The sequence below is a fragment of the Engraulis encrasicolus genome, chromosome 16, assembly GCF_034702125.1.
Source record: "Engraulis encrasicolus isolate BLACKSEA-1 chromosome 16, IST_EnEncr_1.0, whole genome shotgun sequence".
Taxonomy (NCBI): Eukaryota; Metazoa; Chordata; class Actinopteri; order Clupeiformes; family Engraulidae; genus Engraulis; species Engraulis encrasicolus.
The window spans coordinates 885,575-911,279 of NC_085872.1; the positions used below are offsets into that span (position 1 = coordinate 885,575).

Here is a 25,705-nt window from a genome sequence, read left to right on the forward strand (position 1 = left end):
TAGACATGAACACTTATCGCTGAATGGTTTGAACCAATAAGTTGTCCAAAATGTTCAAAGGTGAAGTCATAAAAAAGACATAATGCTACTTTGGATGTCTCTTCTAAAATCTATGTACTTTGAAGATGACAATTCTGATCATAGGGTAAATACAGGGTGAAAACTCAGGTGCATCCATATTTCATAGCTAACTAGCTAACGTCCAACTAAACTCATTTATCAGATATAGCAAAGTCATATTTTTTCTTACTTGAGTGAGACGCATTCAAACTTGTGGAAAATGGGGGAAAACCCACGAGTTAACACATTTGTTCAGCATATTCTCACATTATATTTTGCTATTTTTTACATGAAATGGCAAAGATGTTTCACTACATATTTACCTTCCTTCATACATCATCAGTGGGTCACCAGCATGGAAAGAAAAACTTTTCCACTGCACAGGGAAGGAAAGGAAGGGCAACTCCTTAGACAGTTGATTAACGTGTTTGGTTACACCAAACCTACCGATGAAATAATAATAATAATAATAATAATAATAATAATAATAATAATAATAATTATAATTATAATAATCAAACTACCAAAATGAAGCCAAGCCACTGAAAGGAATCCACCCAGCAAAAATGCAAAACTATATACAATCTGATAAATAATCAAGTGTGTGATTTGAGGTGTGGCTTTTGAGAAAAAGACTGATAGAAGGAAGTCTCTTTCGTGAACTGAAAGGGAAGACGGGCTACACCCTGGGAGATTATATTATAGAAAAAAGCATACATGAAGTCAAATAACATCCCATTTTAGCTCATAGACATGCTATCTGATGCGTGTCAATAGACATTAATGCGCAAAAATAGCATTACAGATTCTCTTTTTTTTCATTCCAGTCAAGAAGAAAAGCCATACTAAGGAGTTTTTTTTCCCTGGTGACTGAAAAAAGGAACAATAACTGCATTGATAGAAGCAAGAGGATAAAGCAGCGTTATATAAATGAATTCATGTACATGTAGCCTTTTTCCTTCTCTTTTTCATATATGGTTCATTGTCTCTGCTGTATCTAGCATTCTGGCCAACATTAGATGTGCTGCCCTTGATTGGAAAGAAACCACTTTGTTGGAGGAGCAGATGCCTGTTTTGACTAATAGCTGAGAGAATTGGAGGAAGCAGAAGAACATGACGGGTGGGGGGGAGAAGAGAAAGAATGACAAGAGATCAGACTGTTTTAGCACATTCTGTCAGTCCCAGATAGGCCAGGAAGGAGTGCTTGAGAGAAGTGGGAGAGTGAAGAGAAGAGCTGTGCCCTTGTTTGGCATGGCATGGAGAGGGGAGGGTAGAGAAGGAGGAGCCAGAGAGCGATTCGTGAGGCAAAAAGTGGCGCATGGTGTAGAGTGTAGTGAGTGGGATAAGGTGAGCAAGCTCACAGTTCCTGTACTGCTCATAATAGCTAGATACCAGTGAGACAACTCGTGGCGCCCACGGAGGCGCCAGCACCGGGAGCCTTGGAGTTGAGGATGTCGGTGCTGCCAAGCCGTTAGTGGAGAGGTAGTGCTGAAGAGGCGAACCACCCTGCCGCTGCTGCTGCTTACACCTGATGGACAACGCCACGGACTGGAGGGCATGCGAGGCAGAAAGGCTCATGAGGGGGCTACTACTATTGCTGCCGCCACTCACACTGCTGCTCCCGCCCAAGCCCGCCTCCTCCTCCAGGAGCAGTAGGGCGTCCTTCCCGCTGCCCAGCCCCAGATAAGAGCTGCCTTGCTGGGCGTCGCCTTCCTCTGGACTCCCTTCCCCTCCACCCTGGTGTTTCTTGACGTGTCGGCTGAAGACAAAGGGGTGCGTGGTGTTGAAGGGGCAGAGGCTGCAGCTGTAGCTCTGGCGCGGGGCGTGCTTCAGGCGCTTGTGCAGATTGAGGTTGTCTTTACGCTTGCAGCTGTAGCTGCAACGGTCACAGCGGAAGGGGCGTTCGCCTGTGTGCACACGCACATGCTCGATTAGCTTGTTGGCCGTCTTGGAGAGGTAACCACACTGCTCGCAGCGGTAGTGATTGCCCAGCCTGTGGGCACGTGCATGCCCCTCCAGCTCAGCCTGGTCTGCCCACACGGATTGGCAGATGCGGCAGCGGTACTCCAGCTTGCAGTGTGTCTTCAGATGGCACTCGAGGGCTGCCGGCCTGCTGGTGGAGTACACACAGAATGGGCACCTGAAAGAGACATACACAAAGACACAACCATAGAGTGTTTGTGTAACGGCATGTGTGACAAATTACAGGAATACAGCAGCATTTTGCATACTCTGTAAAGTGTAAAGACTAAATGAGTGGGGGGAGAAGTAGACAGGGAAACAGTCAGGACATCAGTGGTGAATTAGGGGAGACACTTAAAAAGAAACGGGACAGTAGCAGGGGGGGAATCTATTCCAATTCTGCAATCACGGACAAACCCACAAATTGAGTCACACAATTTAGCAGATAAGAGATGCAGATGAAAACAAGATGTTATTGTGTGTGTGTGTGTATGTGTGTGTGTGTGTGTGTGTGTGTGTGTGTGTGTGTGTGTGTGTGTGTGTGTGTGTGTGTGTGTGTGTGTGTGTGTGTGTGCACGCGCGCACGCACATGCTTGTGTGCTAGTGCGTGTTGGGTGTGTAAGTGTATATTTTATGAATGTGTGTATGCATGTTTATCAGACAGGAGAAGAGGGGGATTGCAGTTTACGTAAATGAAGGCAAATGAAGAAATGAGTGGCACTTACATTTAAATTGCCCCTTTCATCTGCTCTGGCCCCCAAATCGCCTCACACACCCTGCAGAACAGAATGACCTGAGAAACCAGCACTCAAAAGAGTTCTACACTAACACCCTCTTCCTACCACTACACTAGGTCACTATGAACACCCTCACCTCAGACTCACACTAGGCAACAAAAACAACAGTTCCGCCTTCACGTGTATTCAGTATTTGTACAATATACTGTGTGTGCGATAAGCATCCATCCAAGTGAATGTTGTCTCATGATAATTTGTTTGATCAGTCATAATATTTTTCAAAACCAATGGAAATAATAAAAAATAGCATATACAGCACACTATATTAGCACACTATAAACACCAAAATGGCGCGCTATATTTCTTGCAAGCAGCTGCCCTGTTAAAGCATACATATTTTGTAGTTCAGGCAATTAATTGATGAAAACTATTTTGGTTTCCTGTAGAATTGACCAGTACACTAAACTTAACTGTGAAGCACACATGATAACCTCCGCTGATACTATCTAAGAAATAAAACATTATTGTATCTCCTCCCCTTTCTCCTCAATGCTTCACTAGCTCTGTGACTCTCAATACCCTTTGTGGTGCTATCTGGTAATGTGGTGGGTATGACATCGAGCTGCAAATGACAGATGATGTAATGATATCAGAGACGCAGAACTTAGCATGATATTCTGTGTATACGGTACATGTATTTGAGATAAATTAACAACCTGGCACATGGACATGGATAACCTCACAAACATGTACAATGATTTTTGCTACATAGTACAGCCACAGGACACAAAAAGGGGCCAAAAAGTGCACTGTAAACGCATGAAAATTGTTACACATATCCATCCTGATATGCAGATTAGTGAAAGTGAAAGCTCAACTGGGAAACTCAAACTCCCATTGTCATTGCGACACAGCACTCCACAGCACACAAGTGAACACTGCACACAATTTATGTCTCACCCGTGCAAGGGGGCAGCTCCCAATGGCGCCCTAAGGGAGCAGTGTGGCGGGACGGTACCATGCTCAGGGTACCTCAGTCATGGAGGAGGATGGGGGAGAGCACTGGTTAATTACTGCCCCCACCAACCTGGCGGATTGGGAGTCGAACCAGCAACCTTTGGGCTACAAGTCTGACGCCCTAATCACTTACATATGACTGCCCCTATGGATGTGAAGGCGAAAAATGCAGAATGTTCAAGGTGGCCAACAAATCCAATATGGTCTACCCATAGGCTTTTAATGAAAGTACGGGCAGTTTGTAGTGAAAGCATGAAAATTGGTATACAGTTATTTATTTATATGCTGAATAATAAAAGACATGGAAGCGTTGCGTAAAATGCTTAATTTTTAAGATGGTCGCCAAATCAAATATGGCAAACCCATACACTGGGAGCAGAATATTTAGGCAAACAAGTTCTTTGTCTCATGGAATGCTATGCTAGTATGGTACAGGCAAGATTTTAAATAAACAGATTCGGGAATAACACTGTGTGCGATGTAGTAGTCGGGCTCTCAATATGTGTGCCAGTTGTGCAACCTTATCAAAAAGCAGTCAAAAAACACCTACCATTGTGGAGATTAATGTTTAATACTAAAGCAATTTATATATCTATAGGTAGACCGTATTTGATTTGGGGCCATCTTGAAATTGCTTTTCCCCTGATATGAATACATCAAAAAATGTGTTCACTGCAAAATGTGCAGTGGTTTCACTGAAATGGGCCAGCCATATTTGATTTGGTGGCCATCTTGAAAATAGAGAATTTTCTACAACACCTTGACATAAGGGATAATTGACGACACAGTGAGCGTATAAAAAATAATGGAAAAATAATGCACACCTAGGTGGTGATGATGCAGCCACCACACGAAGCCCCTAGTACAAAACGCATGGTGGTTTCACTAATACGGGTCAGACTTCTCACAATGCCTCCATTTCTAATATTAGTGTATAACTGTGTACCAATTGTCATGCTTTTACCACAAAGTGCCCGGTAGTTTCATTAATATGGGTTGTCCATATTGGATTTGGCAGCCATCTTGAAAATGCAATTTTTCGTGACGCCTTCACATTTATTAAACATAGCAAGAAGGATATGTGTTACAATGTTCATGCTTTACTACAAAAGTGCACAATGGATTCACTCATCTGCTGTATGAATATGGGCATCCCACATTTTCACAAGCTTCCTACAAAATGTTTGGTAAACATGAATAGAGCCAAAAGCTGCTGTTACACAAGATGGAGATTAGATTTGTATGAGTATGTGTTTACACTGTGTGTGTGTGTGTGTGTGTGTGTGTGTGTGTGTGTGTGTGTGTGTGTGTGTGTGTGTGTGTGTGTGTGTGTGTGTGTGTGTGTGTGTGTGTGTGTGTGTGTGTGTGTGTGTGTGTGTGTGTGTGTTGTGTGTGTGTGTGTGTGTGAGTGATCTCTCTGTGAATGAGTTGCTTGCAGGTGTCTGTTTCAACAGATGGGTTGTTGCTGCTGGACTAAGTGTTGACTACATACACATCAAAGAACCTACAACATGACCACCAGCCTTTCATTAGCAAACCAAGGAGAGGCAAGGAGAGTTTACAACCTTACAGCCCACTAATATCAAAAACATATGAAACATTTTTGAGCCATATCAGCCATGACACATGTCAACTTAGTCAAAATAAGTCATATGTCAATCATATGAAGCCGTCTTTTCTAAAATTATATGAAAACCCTTTTAAACAATAAATAAGGCCAGTAAATTAGACAACCATCAGACTGGTTCAGGCCTGGTTCAGGCCATGGCCATCTCCCGCCTGGATAAATGCAACTTCCTCCTGGCAGGTCTACCTGCTTGAGCAATAAAACCACTGCAGATGGTCCAGATCCAGAACACTGCTGCGCGTTTGGTATTTCCCCAACCCAAAAGCACCCATGTTACCCCAACCCAAAGCATCTAGCTATGCCCTCTATTTGCCCTAAGCGATCCCAGTCAAAACCTCTCTGTCACTGTTCCTCAGTGGTGGAACAAACTTCAAGAGGAGGCAAGACTACACTAGGGTCATCACTCTCAGCCTTCAAGAAGCAAGTAAAGACTCCTCTCTTTCTTGAATACAGTGAATCCAATATGTATTTGATCCCTTGCTGATTTTGCTGGTTTGCCCACTAATAAAGACATGATCAGTCTATAAATTTATGATAATACGTATTCAAACATGGAGACAGAACATCAAAAAGAAATTTCAGAAAATAAAATTAAAATAATATATTTTAATTTATTTGTATTTAATTTAGGCAAATAAGTATTTGATCCCTCTAGCTAAAGAAGATAAAGTGATTTGTGGCAAAGCCCTAGTTGTCTAGCACTGAGGTGAGATGCTTCTTTTAGTTGATGACAATGTTTGTGCATATAGTAGAAAAGATTTACGGCCATTTTTCTTTGCAGATTATATCTAAAACATTAATAGTTTGTGGCTGTAGCTTGACAAATGGGAGGTTCAGTTCCCTCCATAGAATTACAATAGGGTTAATATTTGGAGACTGTCTAGGCCACTTCACGACTTAAATATGATTCTTATTGAGCCACTCCTCCGTTGCTTTGACTGTATGTTGTGTATTATTGTCATGTTGGGAGATCCAAAAATGGCCCACCTTCAGTGTAGTGGTGGAGGGAAGGACGTTTGCACTCAGGTTTGCACATTGCATGTCTCCCTCCATCCATCCGTTGACGATGTGAAGTTGTCCTGTGCCTTGGCCAGACAAGCACCCTCAAACCATAATGATACCACTTTCATGCATGATGGTGAGGAGGGTGTTCTTGGGATCATAGACAGCAGTTCTCTTTCTCAAAACACATTGAATTGTGTTGATGCCAAACAGCTTTATTTTGGTTTCATCTGACTACAGCACCTCCTTATCATATCCTAAACCAGTCTGATGTCCGTTGGCAAACCTCAGGTGGGACTGCACAGGTTCCTTCTGAAGTAGAGGTACCATGTGTGCACTACAGGATTTTAAACCTCTGTGGCATTAAGTGAGTTGTTTTCTCAGTAGTTTTCTCAGTGATTTTGGTCGCAGTAGCTTTGATATCATTGCCTAGTTCATCCCGTACAGGTCTAGGGTGCTCCCTTTCTGTTCTCATGATTATCAAATCCCTGCAAAAGGTCAAATGTTGTATAGAACCCCATTGTTGTACAAAGCGGATTCCAAAAAAGTTGGGACACTTTGTTTGTTGTGAATAAAATAAAAATGCTGGCATTTTCAAAACATCCAATATGTTAATAAGGTAGAGCATTATGTACCGACAACATATCAGTTGTTAAAGTCAAGCAGAATTATTGTTTTGAGGTAATTATGTTATCATTTCAAATTTGACCCATGCAACAAATCTCAAAAAAGTTGGGACAGGGCCAACACATGTTGTAATAGTTGGATAATTCTAAAAATAACACAAGGAAGAATATTTTAAAAGGAACTATATTGACTGCCGACATGAATGCACAAATAAAATACCATCACAGAGAGGCTGTGGCACTCAGAAGCGAAGATTTTGAGGGGCTAATTACTTATCTATTACACAGAAAGATTGAATTATCAAAATTGCAGGCATATAAGGCCTATTTCCGTAATATAGAGTTCTGTGTAATCATTGCATGGGTTATGAGATCATGACATACTCATCGTCAATAAGCAAACTATGACACTCCAGCAATGACAGCTCTCGAAAAAATGACCATAAACACAACACTTGATTAATGCACATGATGCAGACATTAAACAGTGTTGCATGCGGAAAGCTCATTCTAGATGGACCTAGGAGACATGTGGAACTGTCCTCTGATTACAGAATGGAAAATATTTCATCCTTTTTTAAAATCTAGGAGTCATGCACCCTCCAGGTTATATAGAAAGTGAATACTTCAGCTTGATTTAGTTTTCAGTCTTAAAGAGGGCATATATGATGGTAAATGGGGGCAGAGGTGCCTTGGTTATGGTCTTCTTGCTCATGTAGAGCAAATTAATGAATGTTGAATAATAAATACAGACTTTAAACAGCATGCATAGCTACCAAGGCATTATATTTTGGAGCACCGCCTTTAGATATTGCCCCATAACGGTGGCAAATGTCAATCTCTTCTATGTTCCAACAGTGTGGTTCCATCATAAGAGTAAACGGGTCACAAAATTGTTTTCTTGCAGTCAGGATATGCCACATATTAAGCATAACAAAAAGGTAAACAAGTTGAAGAACACACCTATCAGTTGAGCTGCTGACATCAAAAGACTTAATTTTTGAATACAATTATGCCATCAGTCAAAGTATTTAACTGTTCAATCTCATCCCTTGCGTTGTCTTTAGTCTTATCCAATGTTAAAAGCATTTTATTGGTCCTGTCTCAACTTTTTTGGGATTTGTTGCAAGGGTGAAATTTTAAACGAGCTCATATTTTTCTCAAAACAATAATTCTGTTTGACTCTAACAACTGATATGTGGTCTGTATATGATGTTCTACCTTATTAACATATTGAAGTTTTTGAAAACGCCACAATTTTGATTTTATTCACAAAATACAAAGTGTCCCAACTTTTTTGGAATCCGCTTTGTATTACTCACATTTTGGAAGAAATGCATCAACAGTTGGGTCATTCATACCCAGTCTCTTTCTTGTGGCTTTGCAGCCCATGTAATCTTTGTTAAGGTCCAAAATCTTGTCCCTGATATGATTTGACCGCTCTTTAGTCTTTCCCATGCTGGTGAGGTTGGGGTGTGACTGATTCACTCATACTATGGACTGATTCTGCTGATTCAATGTGTCTTTTATGCATGTTAGTATGTACAGGTGTCTTTAATTCAGATTACAAGTTGATCGGAAGTGCCCATCTGGTCTGTGGGCCCGGAATTGTTATCAGTTGGCAGGGGATCAAATACTTATTTTGCTTGATGAAATGGAAATAAATTAATATATATTCTCTTAAGTTAATTTCTGGATTTTCTTATTGATATTAGAATACATATTATCATAAAATGTATTGACTGATCATGTCTTTGTTAGTGGGCAAACCAAAAAAAATCAGCAAGGGATCAAATAGTTATTGGACTCACTGTATGTATTGCACTAAAGCCTGAGCAGGCTCAGTCCCGTGGTAGACTATGGCATGTTGTACGTTTGGGTGTGTGAATGTATGTGGATGTGTCTACTTAACCCTGTGCTAATGTACTTAAAAAAAAACACTAACCCTGCTTGGCTTCTGCACTTATTGTTATATATATATATATATATATCTCATGTGCACTTTGTATCTGCAAGTGACATCTGCTATGATAATGTCAATTGTAAATTGCTTTGTTTTTTTTGGGTTTTTTTAAAGTGATTTTTGAACATTTTAAAAATGAATGTACTGTGTTTTGGAAACCCTCTTCAAACGTTTCCTGCTATTATAACTCATCATTGCCACAATAATACCACATACAGAATGGCGCCAGCAGTGTTCAAGTGTTGTTGGTCCAATTAACAGTAAACCATGTCTACTAGGTACCTTTAAACATCCAATGTGTCATTTTAGTGGTTAATTTCTTAATGTTATGCTGCCCATTCTCAAAATGTGATCTTTTTCATGAATGATATAGTCTGGTCTGATCAGAGTAGGTTTTACAGCCAAAGATGTATTTGATGTCTATGACAGGTAATTGCAGTCATAGACCTAGGATAAATATTAGAGAATGTACTTGAAAAAAATTAAAAAGTGGATAATGGGTGGATAAGGATATTATGCACGTTTGTTTGAGTTTTTGCACATTTATTTATAAATACGGAAGCAAACAAGTAAGTTTAGCATTCCTTTAATGACCAACTTTCAATATGAACCTAGAACGACCTTGTTTACACCTTTATATACTCTCTATTTACTACAAAATCTTAACAGATATTCAGTCCATCAAACCATTTCGATTTTTGTTTGTAGAACTGTCTGCATCAGAAATAACTTGCCGATTGTGAAGTCCCAACTCCTCCAAGTTACGTCTATATTGCTGTCTGTCTGAATAGAACCCCTTCCTCATCATCCCCACGAGCTTTCAATGCAGATAGGTTCAGGAGGCTGATATGGTCAATCCATTGATTGCCTCCCATCAAAGCTTTTTGGAGTGTAAGAAGGATGTGGCACATCTTGCAGTATGAGATGGCACAATATCTTGCAAAGGCTGATCCTTAAGGTCTTTTTCTTACAGTATTGAACTTAAGCATGAAATGTGAGTGAAATTTTCACACAATTTGCAGAATTCAACTTCACCCCTTTTTTTGCCGAAAAGGGGTCCCACTCAGATAATGCCAATTATTCCCTTCTAGATTATCGTCAGCAACTCCACCACGACCCTGCTGGCATATGAAGCAGCAAAGAGATGGTGAAAGTGAATTAAGCAAAATATGTGAACGTTTTAGACGTGGATTTAAGGCTATGATTCAACAGGAAATCAAACACCTTGAAGAACAACTTAATTTTCATGTTAGATAATGCTGCATCTCACTCTGAAAAGTTTACCCCACAAACGCTTCAGGAGGAAGTGATTCATGGAGTGCGTTTACATGCAGTTCAGTATCCCGAATATGAGGCTTATCCCGGTTATGATCATATTCGGGATAAGGTGTTTATATGCGCACAGAACGTTATATCCCAGTCTACATTCTTGGCCGTTATAGAATTCTCTTCAAATGCGTGTAGCCTGGATACCAGCAACAGCGTTCCATGGGAAGCCCCTGTATTCGGGATAAGGTGTATACATGCGTCAGTATCCCGGCTTCTTTCGGAAAACTCCACCTAGCATATCCCGATTTCTCAGTATCCCGAATAAGGGCTTATTCGGGATACTGAAGTGTTTATATGCGCAAACGCAATTTCGGGATACTTAATATCCCGATAATATTCGGGATACTGAACTGCATGTATACGCACTCATGGATTGACCATCTCAGTCATCTGACTGTATCCACACTAAAAACCTCTTGTAGGTGGTGAATCAGTAGCTCTATGCAGATAAAAAGCAATACAAAAGCAAGGGGGAGTTGGAACTTTGTACTCAGCAAGTTATGTCTGGGATTCAAGACCAGTAAAGGTTTTGGAGTCAATAGAGGGTACTTATAACATGTAAACAAGATGGCTATGAGTCACATTAAAGGGTAAACATTAAAGGAATGTTAGACTTACATTTATTGATAAATAGGTAAAAACTCCCTTAACAGCAAACCAGCATGATATCCTTGCCCACCTTCTTTTTTACACTTTCCCACTTAAAGTTGATCATATTAATCGTAAGGCTTCAAAATTTGGTAAGTAATTGTAGAATCATGCTTGGATTTCACCATAAAAATAAGACATATTTGTACAGTTATCTTTGTACAACATGGTTGCATAATAGCATTGACTGACTGTATTATTCAAAATGGTTGTTTTACATGGAAAGGATTCTGCACAATATGAAAAGTTAACATTTCTAGGGATGCACAATACTAGCCTAAGCAAAAGCCGACTGTTGACTCCGCTTACTGTCATTTAAATTCATTCATTGGAGTTCCAAATTCAAATTCAAGTTCTGCTTTATTAGCATGACTGTTACGATGTAGTGTTGCAAAAGCATACAAATAACAAGACAAACGTGTAAATAGTATATTACCCAATCAGTAATGGACTCCGCGGGTGAGTTCTGCGTCACCACTCTCAACTGTTTGCTGATTGGCTAAACAGTGAGGGGAACCGAGCTTGAAGGGTTTCGCCAGACTATGTGGAGTCTTTGGGTGGAAGTACATAGGATGCCATCGCAAGGCTAGCACGATGCCACTATTTTTGCAAACCGTTACGAGTATGAGTATATTAATGTCTGTACTTGCCGATACCGAGTACTAATACGAATACTTTACCCCTCAACATACAATGAAAATGAATGCACAGCCTTGTTTTTCCACCTGTGATATTTGTTTTATTGTCCATTTCCATGTAGATTTAAATGTTAGTTAATGTATGAGGCAGTGATTTTTCCCCATGCTGCTTTCAAGTCAATGGAAAGAGATGAGATGTTGTGTTGTTTCTTGCAATAGCAGTATCAGTGCATGGTATTGGCAAGTGTGTGTGTGAGCATAAAGAGCAAGTATTGGGGCCGACCTGTATCAGTGTATCTCTACACATTTCCAAGCCATAATGAAAATTTAGAAATAGATGATAAATATTCATAAAGAAGATTAAATTTGATTAAAATGGGCAGCATAGATTCAGGAAATAAATTGCAAACAATACACACTATACCTTCAAGGTATTTGAAAATGGTTTGTCATTACTGAATTGCAAATTGAGAAATCAATGTCATTATCTGAGATAGACTGACATCATTTTTGCTTTCTGCATTTTTTTTTCTTTCATTAAAGGCTAGAAAATATTAAAAGCATGACCATTGAATTGCTAAGTGGCTTGTTTAAAAATTAATAGTTTTGAATGACAATGGGAGCAGTATAATCTATATATCACCACCTTGTTTAAATAATTGAGGTATTTCGTTACTGAAATAAGACTTTTTTTGTTCTAAATCCATGATGCTGGCTACCTATGGTAGCCTGGTAGTCAAACTTGGCAAAAGGTGACTTACTTGTTTTGACAAAGGTGATGTAATGTTAGGGACACAGAGTCACCCAACATTTTTTTTTATTATATTGATATTACCATGTTTGTGTGTGTTTCTGTGAAGAGTGGTATATCTGTGGGCACTTTGTTTTGAATGAAAAAAAAAAAAGAGTGCTGCTGCTGGTACTTGCTTTCCTTACTTGAGTCCTCCTGTGGGCACCGTGTGGCACTTCTTGTGCTCCAGAAGCTGTTGAGGTGTCTTCATGAACTTGTGGCAGATGTCGCATTCGAACATGCGGGTGATCAAGTGGATCTGAAGGTGGCGCTCATACATAGCCCGTGTCTTACACACAAAGTTACAAAACACACATTCAAAGCCTGTAAGCACAAAAGAGAGAGAAAGGGTGTGTGAGAGAGACGGGAAAGACATTAGCTCCATTTGTGCGATTATCATCATGGCATCATAGCAGCTAACTGCTCCCATAATATTCAATGATCGTTTTTGTCAAGAAAAAAAACCCACTGCCGAGACAAATTCCATAGAAAGTGCCATTTCGTCACTACAGAAACAATCATGTCGTAAAAAAAACTCTCAACATTAAAACATTGGTAAATACTAAAATATCAGCAAAAAACAATCAGAGAAAACATATGGATGAAAGTCTGTGATCAGTAATGACATTCATGAATGTCACCTGCTGCTTTTCAAACTTACGATTGCATTTACTCTAAAAGGATAGGGCTAATGAACTCACCATGCCACCATAATGGGAGAGAGGCATGGGCAAAAAGTTTTTTGGTAATGACATGAAAATCCAGCATTTTTTTTGTTTTTCATAATTTGTAAAAACTATTCAAAAGTGATCAAAAGAATACATCTGAAAATTAGTTGGAAAAAACAAACAAAAAAAAATCTCTATGGGGAATGGTTATCTTGTGGTTTGGGACGACCACCTCTCTCAAAAGAAAGCATCGTATAAATGATATTTTCTATATTAAACTAGAAGCTACATCAAATCACTTTGGGACTTGATAGCTCTTTCCTTGAATTTTATACCATTTATCCATATGTACATTGTCCCTACACTACTGTTCTTTAAATTGTATTTTTTTGAGTGAGGGACTGCAACTTCAATGAAATCTATGGAATCACCCTGATATGAATACCATCATGGGTCTGTTTACACCAAGGATACACTGAAAGTGAACGTGTCAACCGTAGGGTCATAACTTACAGCAAATTGCTGGTATCACCCCGTGGTAAAATAACAGTGTATGGTGATATTGTCCCATTATATGTTGGACCAAACTTTTTCGTTTAAAATACATTAGCAGACCTTATTTTATATTTCAGTTATGCACTTAACACTCATTACCTGGCAATGAATGGCCAGCAAAAGTACAATGCTGTGTGTCCACAAAGGCTACGTTGTTCTCACCTTTCTCAGATTTCTCATCTGACCCTGAGCCAGAGCTTGATTGAGTGGAGGGTGGGGCAAGAAGACTCTTGAGCTCCTCACTGCTGGGGATTGCATCCCCACCCTCAGAGCTGTTCAGAGAGTCACTGAGGGCGGACAGAGAGGACGACGTGCTCTTGGTCTCACTAAGGGGACTACGAGGTAGACCTGTGAAAACAGATGACATTTAAGTTTGCAAAACGTTACCACTTAACTATGACACAGTAACATGTATCAGAAACTCGTCTGCTTTGTACAGTACACCCCTTTGATGCAGAGCCTGAATTTCCCCCTGGGGATCAATAAAGTTACAGTACTCTACTATAGAGCCAACAGAATGTACTTTACTTTGAATCTGTTGAATAATATCAGTCTTCTCACATTTAGGACATGGGGGAAAAATTGACACTTTGAACATTTATGTTTCATGGAAATTCCACTTTAAAATGTATCTCCCTGTCCCCTCCCATTCTGATTCCTTTCTATCCCTTTCACAGACTAGTCAGATGATGGAAAGCCAGAATCTGTGACTTTAGTTTGTGAAAACCTTTGATGCTCATAGGCCATACAAAGTTATCCTAGATTCCATTGTCTTTTTGCTCAACCTGTATGTTACCAGGAAAAGACAAACATCACAGCCGGTTAAGTTACATTCTTTTGAGTGGCAACAAAGGCAGCCAGAAGCTGCCAAGTGCTTGCATTTCATGGTAAGGTTGCCAGATATCACAAAAGGACACACGATATGTGCAAAATGATACAAGATCATCTGCCACAGCTTTTTGAAGGAAGTTTTTTTTGAATGAACCCAACCAAAATGTTGTGTCATGTCACAGAGCAAGTAACGCAAGTATAAATACCATGTTCCACCATTCTGGGACATCTAATATTCCAATAGACTGGTTCTCTTTCCCTGTAATCAAAATGTCTGACCGCTACTGCAAATGCTGCACTGTTGTGGAGCCTATAACTAATCAGCTCGACCAATCCTAGGACAAAGTGTAAGTATTCATCTGTGCATTGTGTGTGTGTGTGTGTGTGTGTGTGTGTGTGTGTGTGTGTGTGTGTGTGTGTGTGTGTGTGTGTGTGTGTGTGTGTGTGTGTGTGTGTGTGTGTGTGTGTGTGAGTGAGTGAGAGAGAGAGAGATAGAGATGGTTAACACAAGAGTGAAAGCATTTCAGCACACAATGCCCACATGCATATGCATTTTCTCTTTAAATGTTCTGTGTGTAATTGTAGTAATCTATTTTTAAAATGTATGCTGCCCATTCAGACATTTGACCTTTTTCATTATTCAGTCTGGTCTGACAAGACAAGAGTAGGTTTTGCAGCCAAATATGTCTACTATGAGTGGTAACATAACTGGTAATCCACCTATTCATGTATGAAAATAGAAAATTCCCAAAGTAAAATGAAAATTCAAAATTGGTGATGGTAGTACATATCCGTGGAAAAGATTACAGTTGTGAATTGGCAGCATCAATTCTGTGAATAAACTATTCAAGCTATTACATGCTGGGTCTTTAACAAGCAAGGTCATCATTTGATTCCATCCTCCCTCTATAAGCCGTCCCTAATCTTTGATGCACAATATTATTCTGTTTTTAGGAAAACCCCACGGTGACAGTAAACCAATCAAATCTCTACTTGGTGGAAAGGAAGGGAAGGCATATTTAGCCTTATAAAGCACTAGGACAAATGTTGGCAATAATGGGAATATTTCAACAATGCAAAGTTTCTGTCCTGAACACAGTAGAAGCATTAGTAAAAGTTGAACAATAAAGTTTGGATACTGTGTAGTATTTCTGAACCATTCCTCACAAAGGCAGACTTTGTCTCCACCTAGTGGTTTTATTTAAAATTCTTCATGCTGCCTTTAATATACAGTATGCGTTAATGTCATCTCCCAATTTGAGCATGGGCCACCAAATCAGAGTTTCCAAGTGTGTTTTTCTACTGATGGACACCAAGCAGCGGCTCAGATATTGTTAATTCACCCAGTAATGACTCATTACAAAAAAAAACTATTGGTTCTCTGTTAGTGCACCTTTAAACGTGTCATAAAGGCTGCACTTGCATATCTCCAAAACACTTGAAACAGGTATATTTTATTCTCAAAATACACGCCTGGAAAATGTTCCAGAGGTTTCCAGAGGTTGTGAAAAAAGACAAGTCATCATAGTCATGTCATTTTTTTTCACGTGGATCTCTTACCCGAGTGTTCCGCAGTTACATGTGATTTGATGTCAGTCTCATCGACAGAGACATAGTCACAGGAGCTGCAGCACAATGAGAACATCCACTGCTCCTTGTCTACATGCAGGGACATGTGGCTTACAAACTGGGCATTCAGCTCTGTTTGAAAACCACATACGTGGCAGCTACAGTGGACAGACATGAGAGAGAAACACACATATACCCACATAAGGAAGAGGTGTACCTTCAGACAGCTTGAGAGGAAAGAGGGGACGTGTGTGTGTGTGTGTGTGTGTGTGTATGTTAGAGAGTTAGTGTGAGAGAGAGAGAGAGAGAGAGAGAGAGAGAGAGAGAGAGAGAGAGAGAGAGAGAGAGAGAGAGAGAGAGAGAGAGAGAGAGAGAGAGAGAGAGAGAGAGAGAGAGAGAAAGAGAGAGAGAGAGAGAGAGCATAGTGTACCTGTAATAGAAAGAGCAGTTTTTGCGGTCATTGCTTTCCCCGGTCACTGAATCAACAAGATGTTCAGTGTCCGTGCTCACCAGCTTGACCGAGTGAATAGTCAGATGCTGGTTGAGGTTGGCACGACACTTTGCGGCGTACGGACACAAGTGGCACTTGTATTTCCTCTCATCTGCTATGCCACACAAATAGAAAGGCAGAGAGAATACAGAAAGATTATAAATATTCATATTCGTCAGACACGTCTTAATGTTGTTGCCACTAACTTAACATTCTGAACCTATGTTGATGATGAATTAGATGCATCATTAACACTTAAGGGCAGGCATGGGCAACTGATTAGGGAGCTTGTAGGAGTTTCCTGAGGGGAGGGAATAACCAGCATTATTCTCCTACTTGACTGAGCATAGTACTGCCCCTGCACTGCTCGCGTGAGGTGCTTGTTGGGCTGCTCCTTGCACAAGTGAGAAGTAAATGCCACTTAGTTGCGTGCACAGTATGCTGTGCCATAGTTACAAGTGGACTTTCACTTTATAAGAACTTGCCACCCTCACTGCTTTTGCTCATCACTTCAAACGAATAATCACTGTCTATTAATGTTTTGTATGCAGTAAATACCTACTCTGTGTTTAGCATGGATGAAGGGCATCTCCACCATGACCTGTGGAGGATTAAAAAAAAATAAAACAAAGCAACGGGGGCAGTGTGCGGACATTCATCTTTTTGTTCATGGTTTTAACCTTTTTTGTCCTGCACCTGCGTCTTGGATGTGCGCACCACAACTTTACTTGACTGTTGAGGATTAAAAAATTATCCAGAATTTTTTATGGTATAGAAATCAGATATCCATATGTATTTGCTGTTACTAATCATTTGAGCTATATGGCTTTTCGTAGCAACCGTTGCCATTGGTGAACAAAACATTAACTCAGGGGAGCAGATGGTCTAACCCATATTTAGCTGATGAAACAGTGTTTCAATGGCAGCACTGTGAATGGAACTATTAGAACATTCCATAATCTGTTGTATCTGTTGTTACATAATCTGTTGTTACATTCCATAAACTGTTGTATCTGTTGTTACATTCAATAATCTGTTGCTACATTCCATAAACTGTTGTGTCTGTTGCTACATTCCATAATCTGTTGTTACATTCCATAAACTGTTGAATCTGTTGTTACATTCTATAAAATGTTGTTACATTCCATAAACTATTGTATATGTTGTTACATTCCATAATTTAATCCATTGTTACATTCCATAAACTGATGTTACATTCCATAATCTGTTGTGCTGCAGCCGCTCCTGGTTGGCACTGGCCTTCAATTGAAATCTTTTGTTGGCATGAGCCAAGTTTAGTCTTACTGTATGTCACTGCCCTTTATGAATGTGATATTCGGTAGAGGTATTTCTACACTTTCCAAGACTGTTATGAAAGACTTTTGTCTGGTCACATTTTCATGACAATGAACAGTAATTTCTCACTGTCTGTTTTGCATGGTAACAGTTGCTAGCCAAACATACTTCTTCAATGCTAAACAAGGAGTAGGAATTCACCACACAAAATATCATAGGGGATGCTTATTAATGATAAAGTGATGAAAAAAATGGGGAAATGGCTAACAAAGGTTCAAGAAAGTGTTAACTAAGATTTCACCAAAGCTTAAGAAGTGTTTAACAGGGAGGAATTATAACTGTTAACCAAGTCTCTGATAGTGTTGTCTGTGGCCAGTCAATGCATGGAACAAACAGGTGCTTACTTTCTGCAATCATCTTGATAAGTGCTTTAGGCCGACTGCAATTACTGTGACTTGTCCCATAGACACTAATCAGAGGTCTAATCTCTTTAAAGGGATGGTAATCCAGTCTACTCAACCTTATTTATTTACAACCACAAACAAATCCATCCTGTGTGTGTGTGTGTGTGTGTGTGTGTGTGTGTGTGTGTGTGTGTGTGTGTGTGTGTGTGTGTGTGTGTGTGTGTGTGTGTGTGTGTGTGTGTGTGTGTGTGTGTGTGAGTGTGAGTGTGAGTGAGATATATCTTTTACTGTATCAATCTCGTTGTGAAACTGCTCACCTGTATGCAAAGACAGGTGTCTGGAAAGAGTTTGCTGGCGACCAAACACTTTTCCACACACTGGGCATGGGTAGAGTTGTTCGTTTAACCTCCATTGAGCCAAACCATTCTCTGGCTCTTCACTCCCTTTCTCAGAGTCTACAGTAGAGACAGACAAACAGTATTTTTTTTACTCAAACTCTGGTGTATCTCTTCTTTTCTCCTTCTCTAGACGATATGCTATCTGTATAGTTCTTTAAAAACATTACGACATTGTGGCTGGCCAGAGTAGGGTTTTTATGTAGTAGACTGGTGTCACTGCTGAGCACTTCAGAAAACGGAGAACGCAAAATGGAAAGAGGATGGATAAGGAGGTCACTGAGAGAGATGGATGATATTGTATTTTCCTACAAGGAGAGAGGGAGAGAAAGAGCAAGAGTTAAGGAACTTCAGCATGCAGCTATATTTGTCAAGCTACCATTGACGTACGTACAGTGGTAGTAGTATTTGATCCCTTGCTGATTTTGTTAATTTGCCCACTAATAAAGACATGATCAGTCTAGAATTTTAATGTAATATGGAGAGACAAAATAACAAAAAGAAAATTCTGAAAAAAATAAAACGATATATATTCATTTGTATTTCATGGAGGGAAATTGGTCCCCTGATAACCGTTCTGCTCCCATCCAGTTTGGCACTTGCAATCAACTTGTCATCTGAATTAAAAACGTCTGTAAACAAGTCACCTGCATAATATAAAAGACACTTAGAATCAGTAGAATCAGTCCATTGAATTAGTCAATCAATCAGATTCCAAATGTCAAAGACCAAAGAGTGTCAGGGACAAGATTTTTAACCTCAACAAGGCTGAAATGGGCTACAAAACCACAAGCATGAAACTAGGTATTAAGGTATTAAGAAGGAAACTGTTGGTGCAAGTCTGGGGTTCCATGCGAGATTTGACCTTGTGGGGATTCGATAATCATCACAGCAGTGAGAAATCATGCCAGAACTGCACTGGGGGGAGCTAAGCAAGGATCACAAGGCAGCGAAGACCTCGATCACTAAAGAAAAAAATGGTAACATTTCAGGTCACCATTGCTCACAGTTGCCAAGCTACAGCAAACCAACAAAATCAGCAAGGGATCAAATATTTATTACTACCACTCTACATACAGAAGACACATACATTTTGGTCCAACCAGGACTGGATCTGTGTAGGCAGAATTTAAACATCTTAACATATTCCAGATACCTGTAACTCTACTAAGTTTACAACTTTGGGCAGACAAATCAAGTCACATACATATAAAAATTTGTTCAATATCAACCTGGTCAGAAGACAGCACTGTAAACAAATCAGCATGTGCCTACTTGCACCAACACACTGATTTAACCACTTCACTCATACACGCTATGGTGCTGTGCTCAGGTTGTCTACTGGTGTCTGGTGTCTACTGATGTTGCATATCTTTGGGGTAATAGTTGGATGTTACAATGTTTAACACACAGTTAAAATCCCCCCCCCCCCATGGGTTAACTTTCCAGGTTATCTCAGCGCACTCAGGGTTGGACCAAAAAACATTTTCTATAATGACAAGTCAAGGATAGCTTGGGCAATACAGTTGCATGTTGAAAATGGCCGAAGCAGTCCTTTAACCTGCTGATAAATGTACAAGCAGCACAACGTGAATTAAAATGCAGGGCTAGTTCTTAATACAATGGTTTACCCTAGATGGTAACAAAGAGAGGGAGAGGGGGGGAGAGAGAGAGAGAGAGAGAGAGAGAGAGAGAGAGAGAGAGAGAGAGAGAGAGAGAGAGAGAGAGAGAGAGAGAGAGAGAGAGAGAGAGAGAGAGATGAAAGCATAAATGTTCAGTGAATGAGACTGTATAATGTGCCATGGTTGCCTCCCAATGGCATTTGTCAACCATATATTTTTGAAGATGTACCAGCAATGTACCACTGACCCTTCATGCAACACTGTGTTGGATACATGAAGACAACACAGTCAGAATAAGACACCTGGCTGGCTGACATTAATAATGACTAGCCCAATTACCCATGAGCATGATATCACGGATCAAGGTTTTACACTATCGGGGTGATGGTGAAAAAAAATCCTGAGCCTGAACTTTTTCCCCTGCTCTAACGACGACGACAAGATACTGCATAGTGACGTAACGTAGGCCTATTTTGACACATTATTCAAACATTTAATAGCCTGTGTGTATGACTATTATTCAAGCCTGATAGTAGAAGAAAACACTGAACCTGTAACACTTTCTGAGATAAGAATAACCTAATGGCTAAATATTATCCATGTTTTTCAATATCTTCCAGTTGTGTAGCACAAAATTCTTCAATTTCCCTTTATAGTTGTGGCCAGCTGTCAAACATCCTGATGAAGGGGTTCGATATGGCAGACAGAGCAATAGCAGGAGACTAGGAAGTACAAAGCAGGTACGGGAGCACAAGAGGAAGAGGGCGGGTGGGTTCAACACCGTTTTGGGATTTTGGAGAGGATTTCATAGAAGCTTAGTGTAGAAATGAAGGGCAACATGGTATTGCACTTTCTTGTCTGGAACAAGACCCAAACCTGAACAGGATCCTAACAACTCAGGTGCTCAGTGGTTGTTGTATGCTTGGGCATAAATAGAGGAGGGGAGTAAGAGCTGCTAACTGCTGTTAGGGATCTAGCATACTACATACACAGTATGGCTGCACGAGCACAAGACACACTTTTCCAGTCATATTGGTGCATATTGGGGTCCTTACCATCAGGGGTGCTGTAGAGAGGTGTGCAGTGTTTGGCTCACTGCTTCCAAAGAAAGCGTAGGCCATAGCTACAAACTGGAAACAGGGATAATATACAGGTTGATGCCAAAAGAGTGTTGCAGAAACGTTTTTTGTTCCTGTGGTAAGGCTCGGAAATCACTATTTGATACTATATACTAACTTTGGAAGACACTTGACTATGCTTGTTTCTTCTCTGTGTTATTAATGTCTGAGAATTTGGGATGGGATCCCTCAGAAGATCAAAAATTTTGAACTTGTATAAAGCTGGAAATATATACACATAAACACACAATGAGAGAAATTTGATCCCTTACTGATTTTGTTGGTTTGTCCACTAATAAAGATCAGTTTATATGGTTTCATGGTTCCAAAAAGACCATTAATAACACAACAACATTATCCACCAAGCTTCAGTCAGCATGAGGAGATAAAACAATAGCCACGAAACAACAATTTATTTTCCCTACCATGTCCATTTCTAATTGGCTACAACACTTAACCCATTCGCTACCTCTTCGGTAGGAGAAAAACATTCTCTCTGGGGTAGTAACCAAACGTCCCTAAAACAAACCAGTACGTGAAAATATGGCTTTCATTTTTAGCAACAGTAACAACAAACCAACCAAGAAAAATGTCACAAATATGTGTCAAGGTGAAATTACTGTAATTTTGTCCCATGAAAAGATATACTTAAAAATCAGCAGAAATGCTGTAATTGGTCAATCAAAGGCCAATAAACATTGTATACATTTAAAAAATGCTTATTGTTATGACATTTTTAAAATGTATTTATGTATGTCTGTGCGGGGTTGCTGGTCTTGTGCATGCTAGTCATAATATAGTTGTAGCATAATTGCATCCTCACAAAAAAACTGTGTATTTTAGTACGCTTGCCTTTCATGCATGTGTTGCAATGCCAACATACAGCAGCATCACACAGAGATGCACACAAACCCACACATTGCCTAACCAAAACGCACCATCAGAGAAAGGCCAAAAACATGTTTTGTTATTGTAGCTCCCCTAGATGCCTATTGCACACAGTATGGTGTGGCCCCTTTGGAGGTGGAGGAGGTACAAATAAAATGTGGCTGTGAGATGCATCAAAGAGCTGTATAGATAAAAGCTAACTTCTTGTTGAGCATATTTGATACTGAACAAAACACACATTTGCTTGTCGTAGCCCCTAGTGACCGGTTTGCACCAATTGTGTGCCTTCTTTGGGGATAGTGGAGATAATGTAAACCAAATTTGGTTGTGATTGGAGTAGGCGTCGCCGAGGTATATATGAGCTAACTTCGCGTTTGGCATCTTCGCTTCTATCACTTCTATCAATTGCTACAGGATTTGGTAGCATCTGCAGTCTGATTGCCCTCAAAAAAACTCTGTGACAATCGTATCGCAATTGTGTGTGGGTGGAGTAGCATTTTTATTGATTTTCACAAAAAAACTATACCAGCAGAAAATAGCGTCATGGGATGCGTTGCATTTCTCTTGGTGCAAGGATTCCAGGCATACAAGTTTTTGAAAATCTGACCTATGGTTTAAAAAGTATCAGGCAGAAATGTACCTGCAACTTTGACCTGCTGATGGCATTAGAGCAGTGTTTCTCAACTGGTGAGTCGCGACCCAAAAGTGGGTCGCGGAGAGGTCATGGGTGGGTCGCGGAGCCTTGGTGTAAAAAAAACCTTAAAGGGACACTGTGCAGGAAATGGTCAAAAAAGGTACTGCAACTATGCTGCTCATTGAAACTGGGCTGCCTATTGCCAAATTTGATCTTTGCATGAAAGTTTACTAAGTAATAAACAAATATTTTCTACTATGGTCCAAGTAGAGTCATTTTTGCAGCTAAAAATGGCTATTTTTGGAAATTCAAAATGGCGGACCATGGAGAAGATCCCCCTTTTCATGTATGGAAAGTGCAATTTTTCCAGTCATAATGAATACTTAGAATTTGATGCTGGTGGTAAGTATTCATGAAAAAGGCAACATTAGTGAATGGGCAGCATGAATTCTGGAAATAAACAACTAAAAATCTCACACAGTGTCCCTTTAATCCTAAAAAAAAAATCCAAAAATCCAACTTTTCCTGCAACAATTTACAACTTTTATGTTGATAGGCTAGTGAACTCCGTGTCATCTGTCGCCATAGATACAATCTGAATGTTTATGTGAGATAGATAGCGTGCCACCAGTCATTCGAGTCTTGGTTACATTTTGAGAATTGCATTGAATTGACTTGAACGCTAAAAAAATTGGGTCGCGACAGAATGAGAGTGGAAAATGGTGGGTCCCAAGACTGTTCCAGTTGAGAACCACTGCATTAGAGGGTTGAAGCTGCGGACCCTAGGTACGGTTCTATGAGCGGTCATAGGCACTGCATACGGAGAAGAAAGTTGAATGTTGAATAAGAAAAACTAGTAACACGTAAGGGGCCTACGCCAGCGTTGCTGTTTGGCCCCTAATAGTAAAATTCAATGATCGGATAACAATAGTATGCTTGCCCCTAGTATGGGATTGTACCTGAGACTGAAGCACGCAGGGAGCTGTAATTAAATCTGCAGTGGGAGTTTGACCACCACACTCAAGTCCAGGCTGCCTTTCTAGAATGCAATCCAAATACTGCTTGGCCACTCATAACACCCACTCTCCCAACCACAAACAGTCTAATGGTGAGTCATACGGCCATCACACAAAACATCTGCCTGTGACTCATATACTTAAACAAATAACCATTGCATTTGGCGTGCGGTGTGTGTGTGTGTGTGTGTGTGTGTGTGTGTGTGTGTGTGTGTGTGTGTGTGTGTGTGTGTGTGTGTGTGTAGGGGCCGGTTCTGCCCTAATCTGGGTCCGGGTGCAACATTGCACCCAGAACGGATGCCTCAAAAAAGTAATCATTGTCCTACCTTTAAACTGTATGCGTTGTGTTTGGGAAAACTTTGAGTAGACTAGCCATGGGCGAAGTAGCCTACACATAGGGCGACATTCCTGGTGTAGTCTGCTGGTGTGGAACGGCGGCCATCCGTTTTAGGGAAATTAAAATCGGTCACCTGCAGGGGTTTATTCCTTATTATACCACGACAGAGTGGAATTTCCCATTGTGATGCGTTAAATGGAGTGTTGATTAACTCCCTATATGCACTTCTATGAAGTAGTCCCACTTTCTCTGACCGAATAACCGCACCAATGCGGCAAGTCGCTCCATCCACATTGGTGTCCCTTCCCCACGAAAGGAGAGTGATTTGCTGTGGTGTATCATTTATCAGTTAGAGTAAGTTAACTTATAGCCTATGAAAGGTAAGGGATCAATAACAATAAGGTTAGACAGCGGAAATGGCGAGGCGGATGCTTAGAACTCTGACAAGATGTGCAGGGTATTTTTTACTCTATTGCTATCTGTAAATTTGTAAGAATCATGCCAACTGCAGCAGCTAGTGAGGAAGTCAGACACACGCCTCTCTATCGAACACAGATGTGCGTAAGGACGTGCGTAGAAGATTGGGCCGACTGACTTGACAACCAAATGCAATAGAACCAACGACTGGGTCTTAGACTTGACAACCAAATGCGATAGAACTAACGACTGGGTCTTGCCCATAGCAACCTCCAGTTTAGAATTAGTAACGGCAGTTAGCCAGAAAGTTATGAAAAGAAGCAGTTTTTGGCGGAAGAAAGCAGTTCTACACTAAACTTTTGTTTTAGCCATTAAAGCATGGAAATGATTCCCAAAACAACTTTCAGACAAATGTGAATAACAGAAAAAATAATGCACACCAAGTTGTAACGGCCACTCCGCTTCCTATCCGCACGCCGTGTCGCCAATTATCCCTTACCTATGCCTATGTCCTAGTGTCATCATGCATTATGTCTGGCCACTGTGCTGGATCAAAAAGGTCAACATCCAGCTCCTTCCTATGATTCTCTGATGGCGTGCCTTGAACATCACCATCAGCGACATGCACCGTGTCCGTGGGGCTGACACTGGATCACAGTTGTTAACTGTTTACTATGTGTCGTTGTCTGCTCCATTCTGTAGGCCTACAACTGTTGTGGAGATAGTGATTGTGTCCTCAATGTTTTCTGATCGTCTACTGGGCCAATTAGTATACACTCATTTTGCTTTTCTGCCTCCTTTTTTACTATTTTCTATTATAACCCAGCGTTTATTTTCTTTCCTTTTCTGAAAACCGATGTGTCCTGTTCCCACATTTTCTTCTGCTACCAACAAATTGTTAAAGTCGTTAGGTCTCGAGCCTGCTGTGATTACCGGACAACAATTGATACATTTTGGTAATGGAGAATGTAGTATGTCAAAGAGACATATTTTCCACAAATTTCGAATCAGCCAATTACATGGCAGCAGTTCAGTGCATTTGGGCATGTAGACATGGTCAAGACAA

The 25,705-nt window shown here is 40.4% G+C and overlaps 1 protein-coding gene across 5 annotated transcripts in view; it reads right to left on the reverse strand.

The window, feature by feature from the left end:
- Positions 1–854: 854 nt before the first annotated feature.
- Positions 855–25,705, reverse strand: part of znf827 (zinc finger protein 827) — an 81,361-nt gene continuing 56,510 nt past the window's right edge. The window contains exons 9-15 of one of the 5 annotated variants that reach the window (XM_063218214.1): positions 18,530–18,667; positions 16,453–16,627; positions 16,014–16,180; positions 13,785–13,970; positions 12,546–12,723; positions 2,748–2,798; positions 2,114–2,200 (exon numbers count right to left, since the gene is read on the reverse strand). In XM_063218214.1, coding sequence (XP_063074284.1) covers positions 2,750–2,798; positions 12,546–12,723; positions 13,785–13,970; positions 16,014–16,180; positions 16,453–16,627; positions 18,530–18,667 — 893 coding nt within the window. In that variant the 3' untranslated portion in view covers positions 2,114–2,200; positions 2,748–2,749. Of the gene's footprint in view, positions 2,201–2,747; positions 2,799–12,545; positions 12,724–13,784; positions 13,971–16,013; positions 16,181–16,452; positions 16,628–18,529; positions 18,668–25,705 lie in introns of all 5 variants that reach the window. The other 4 variants (XM_063218211.1, XM_063218210.1, XM_063218212.1 and 1 more) reach the window with 4 other exon arrangements.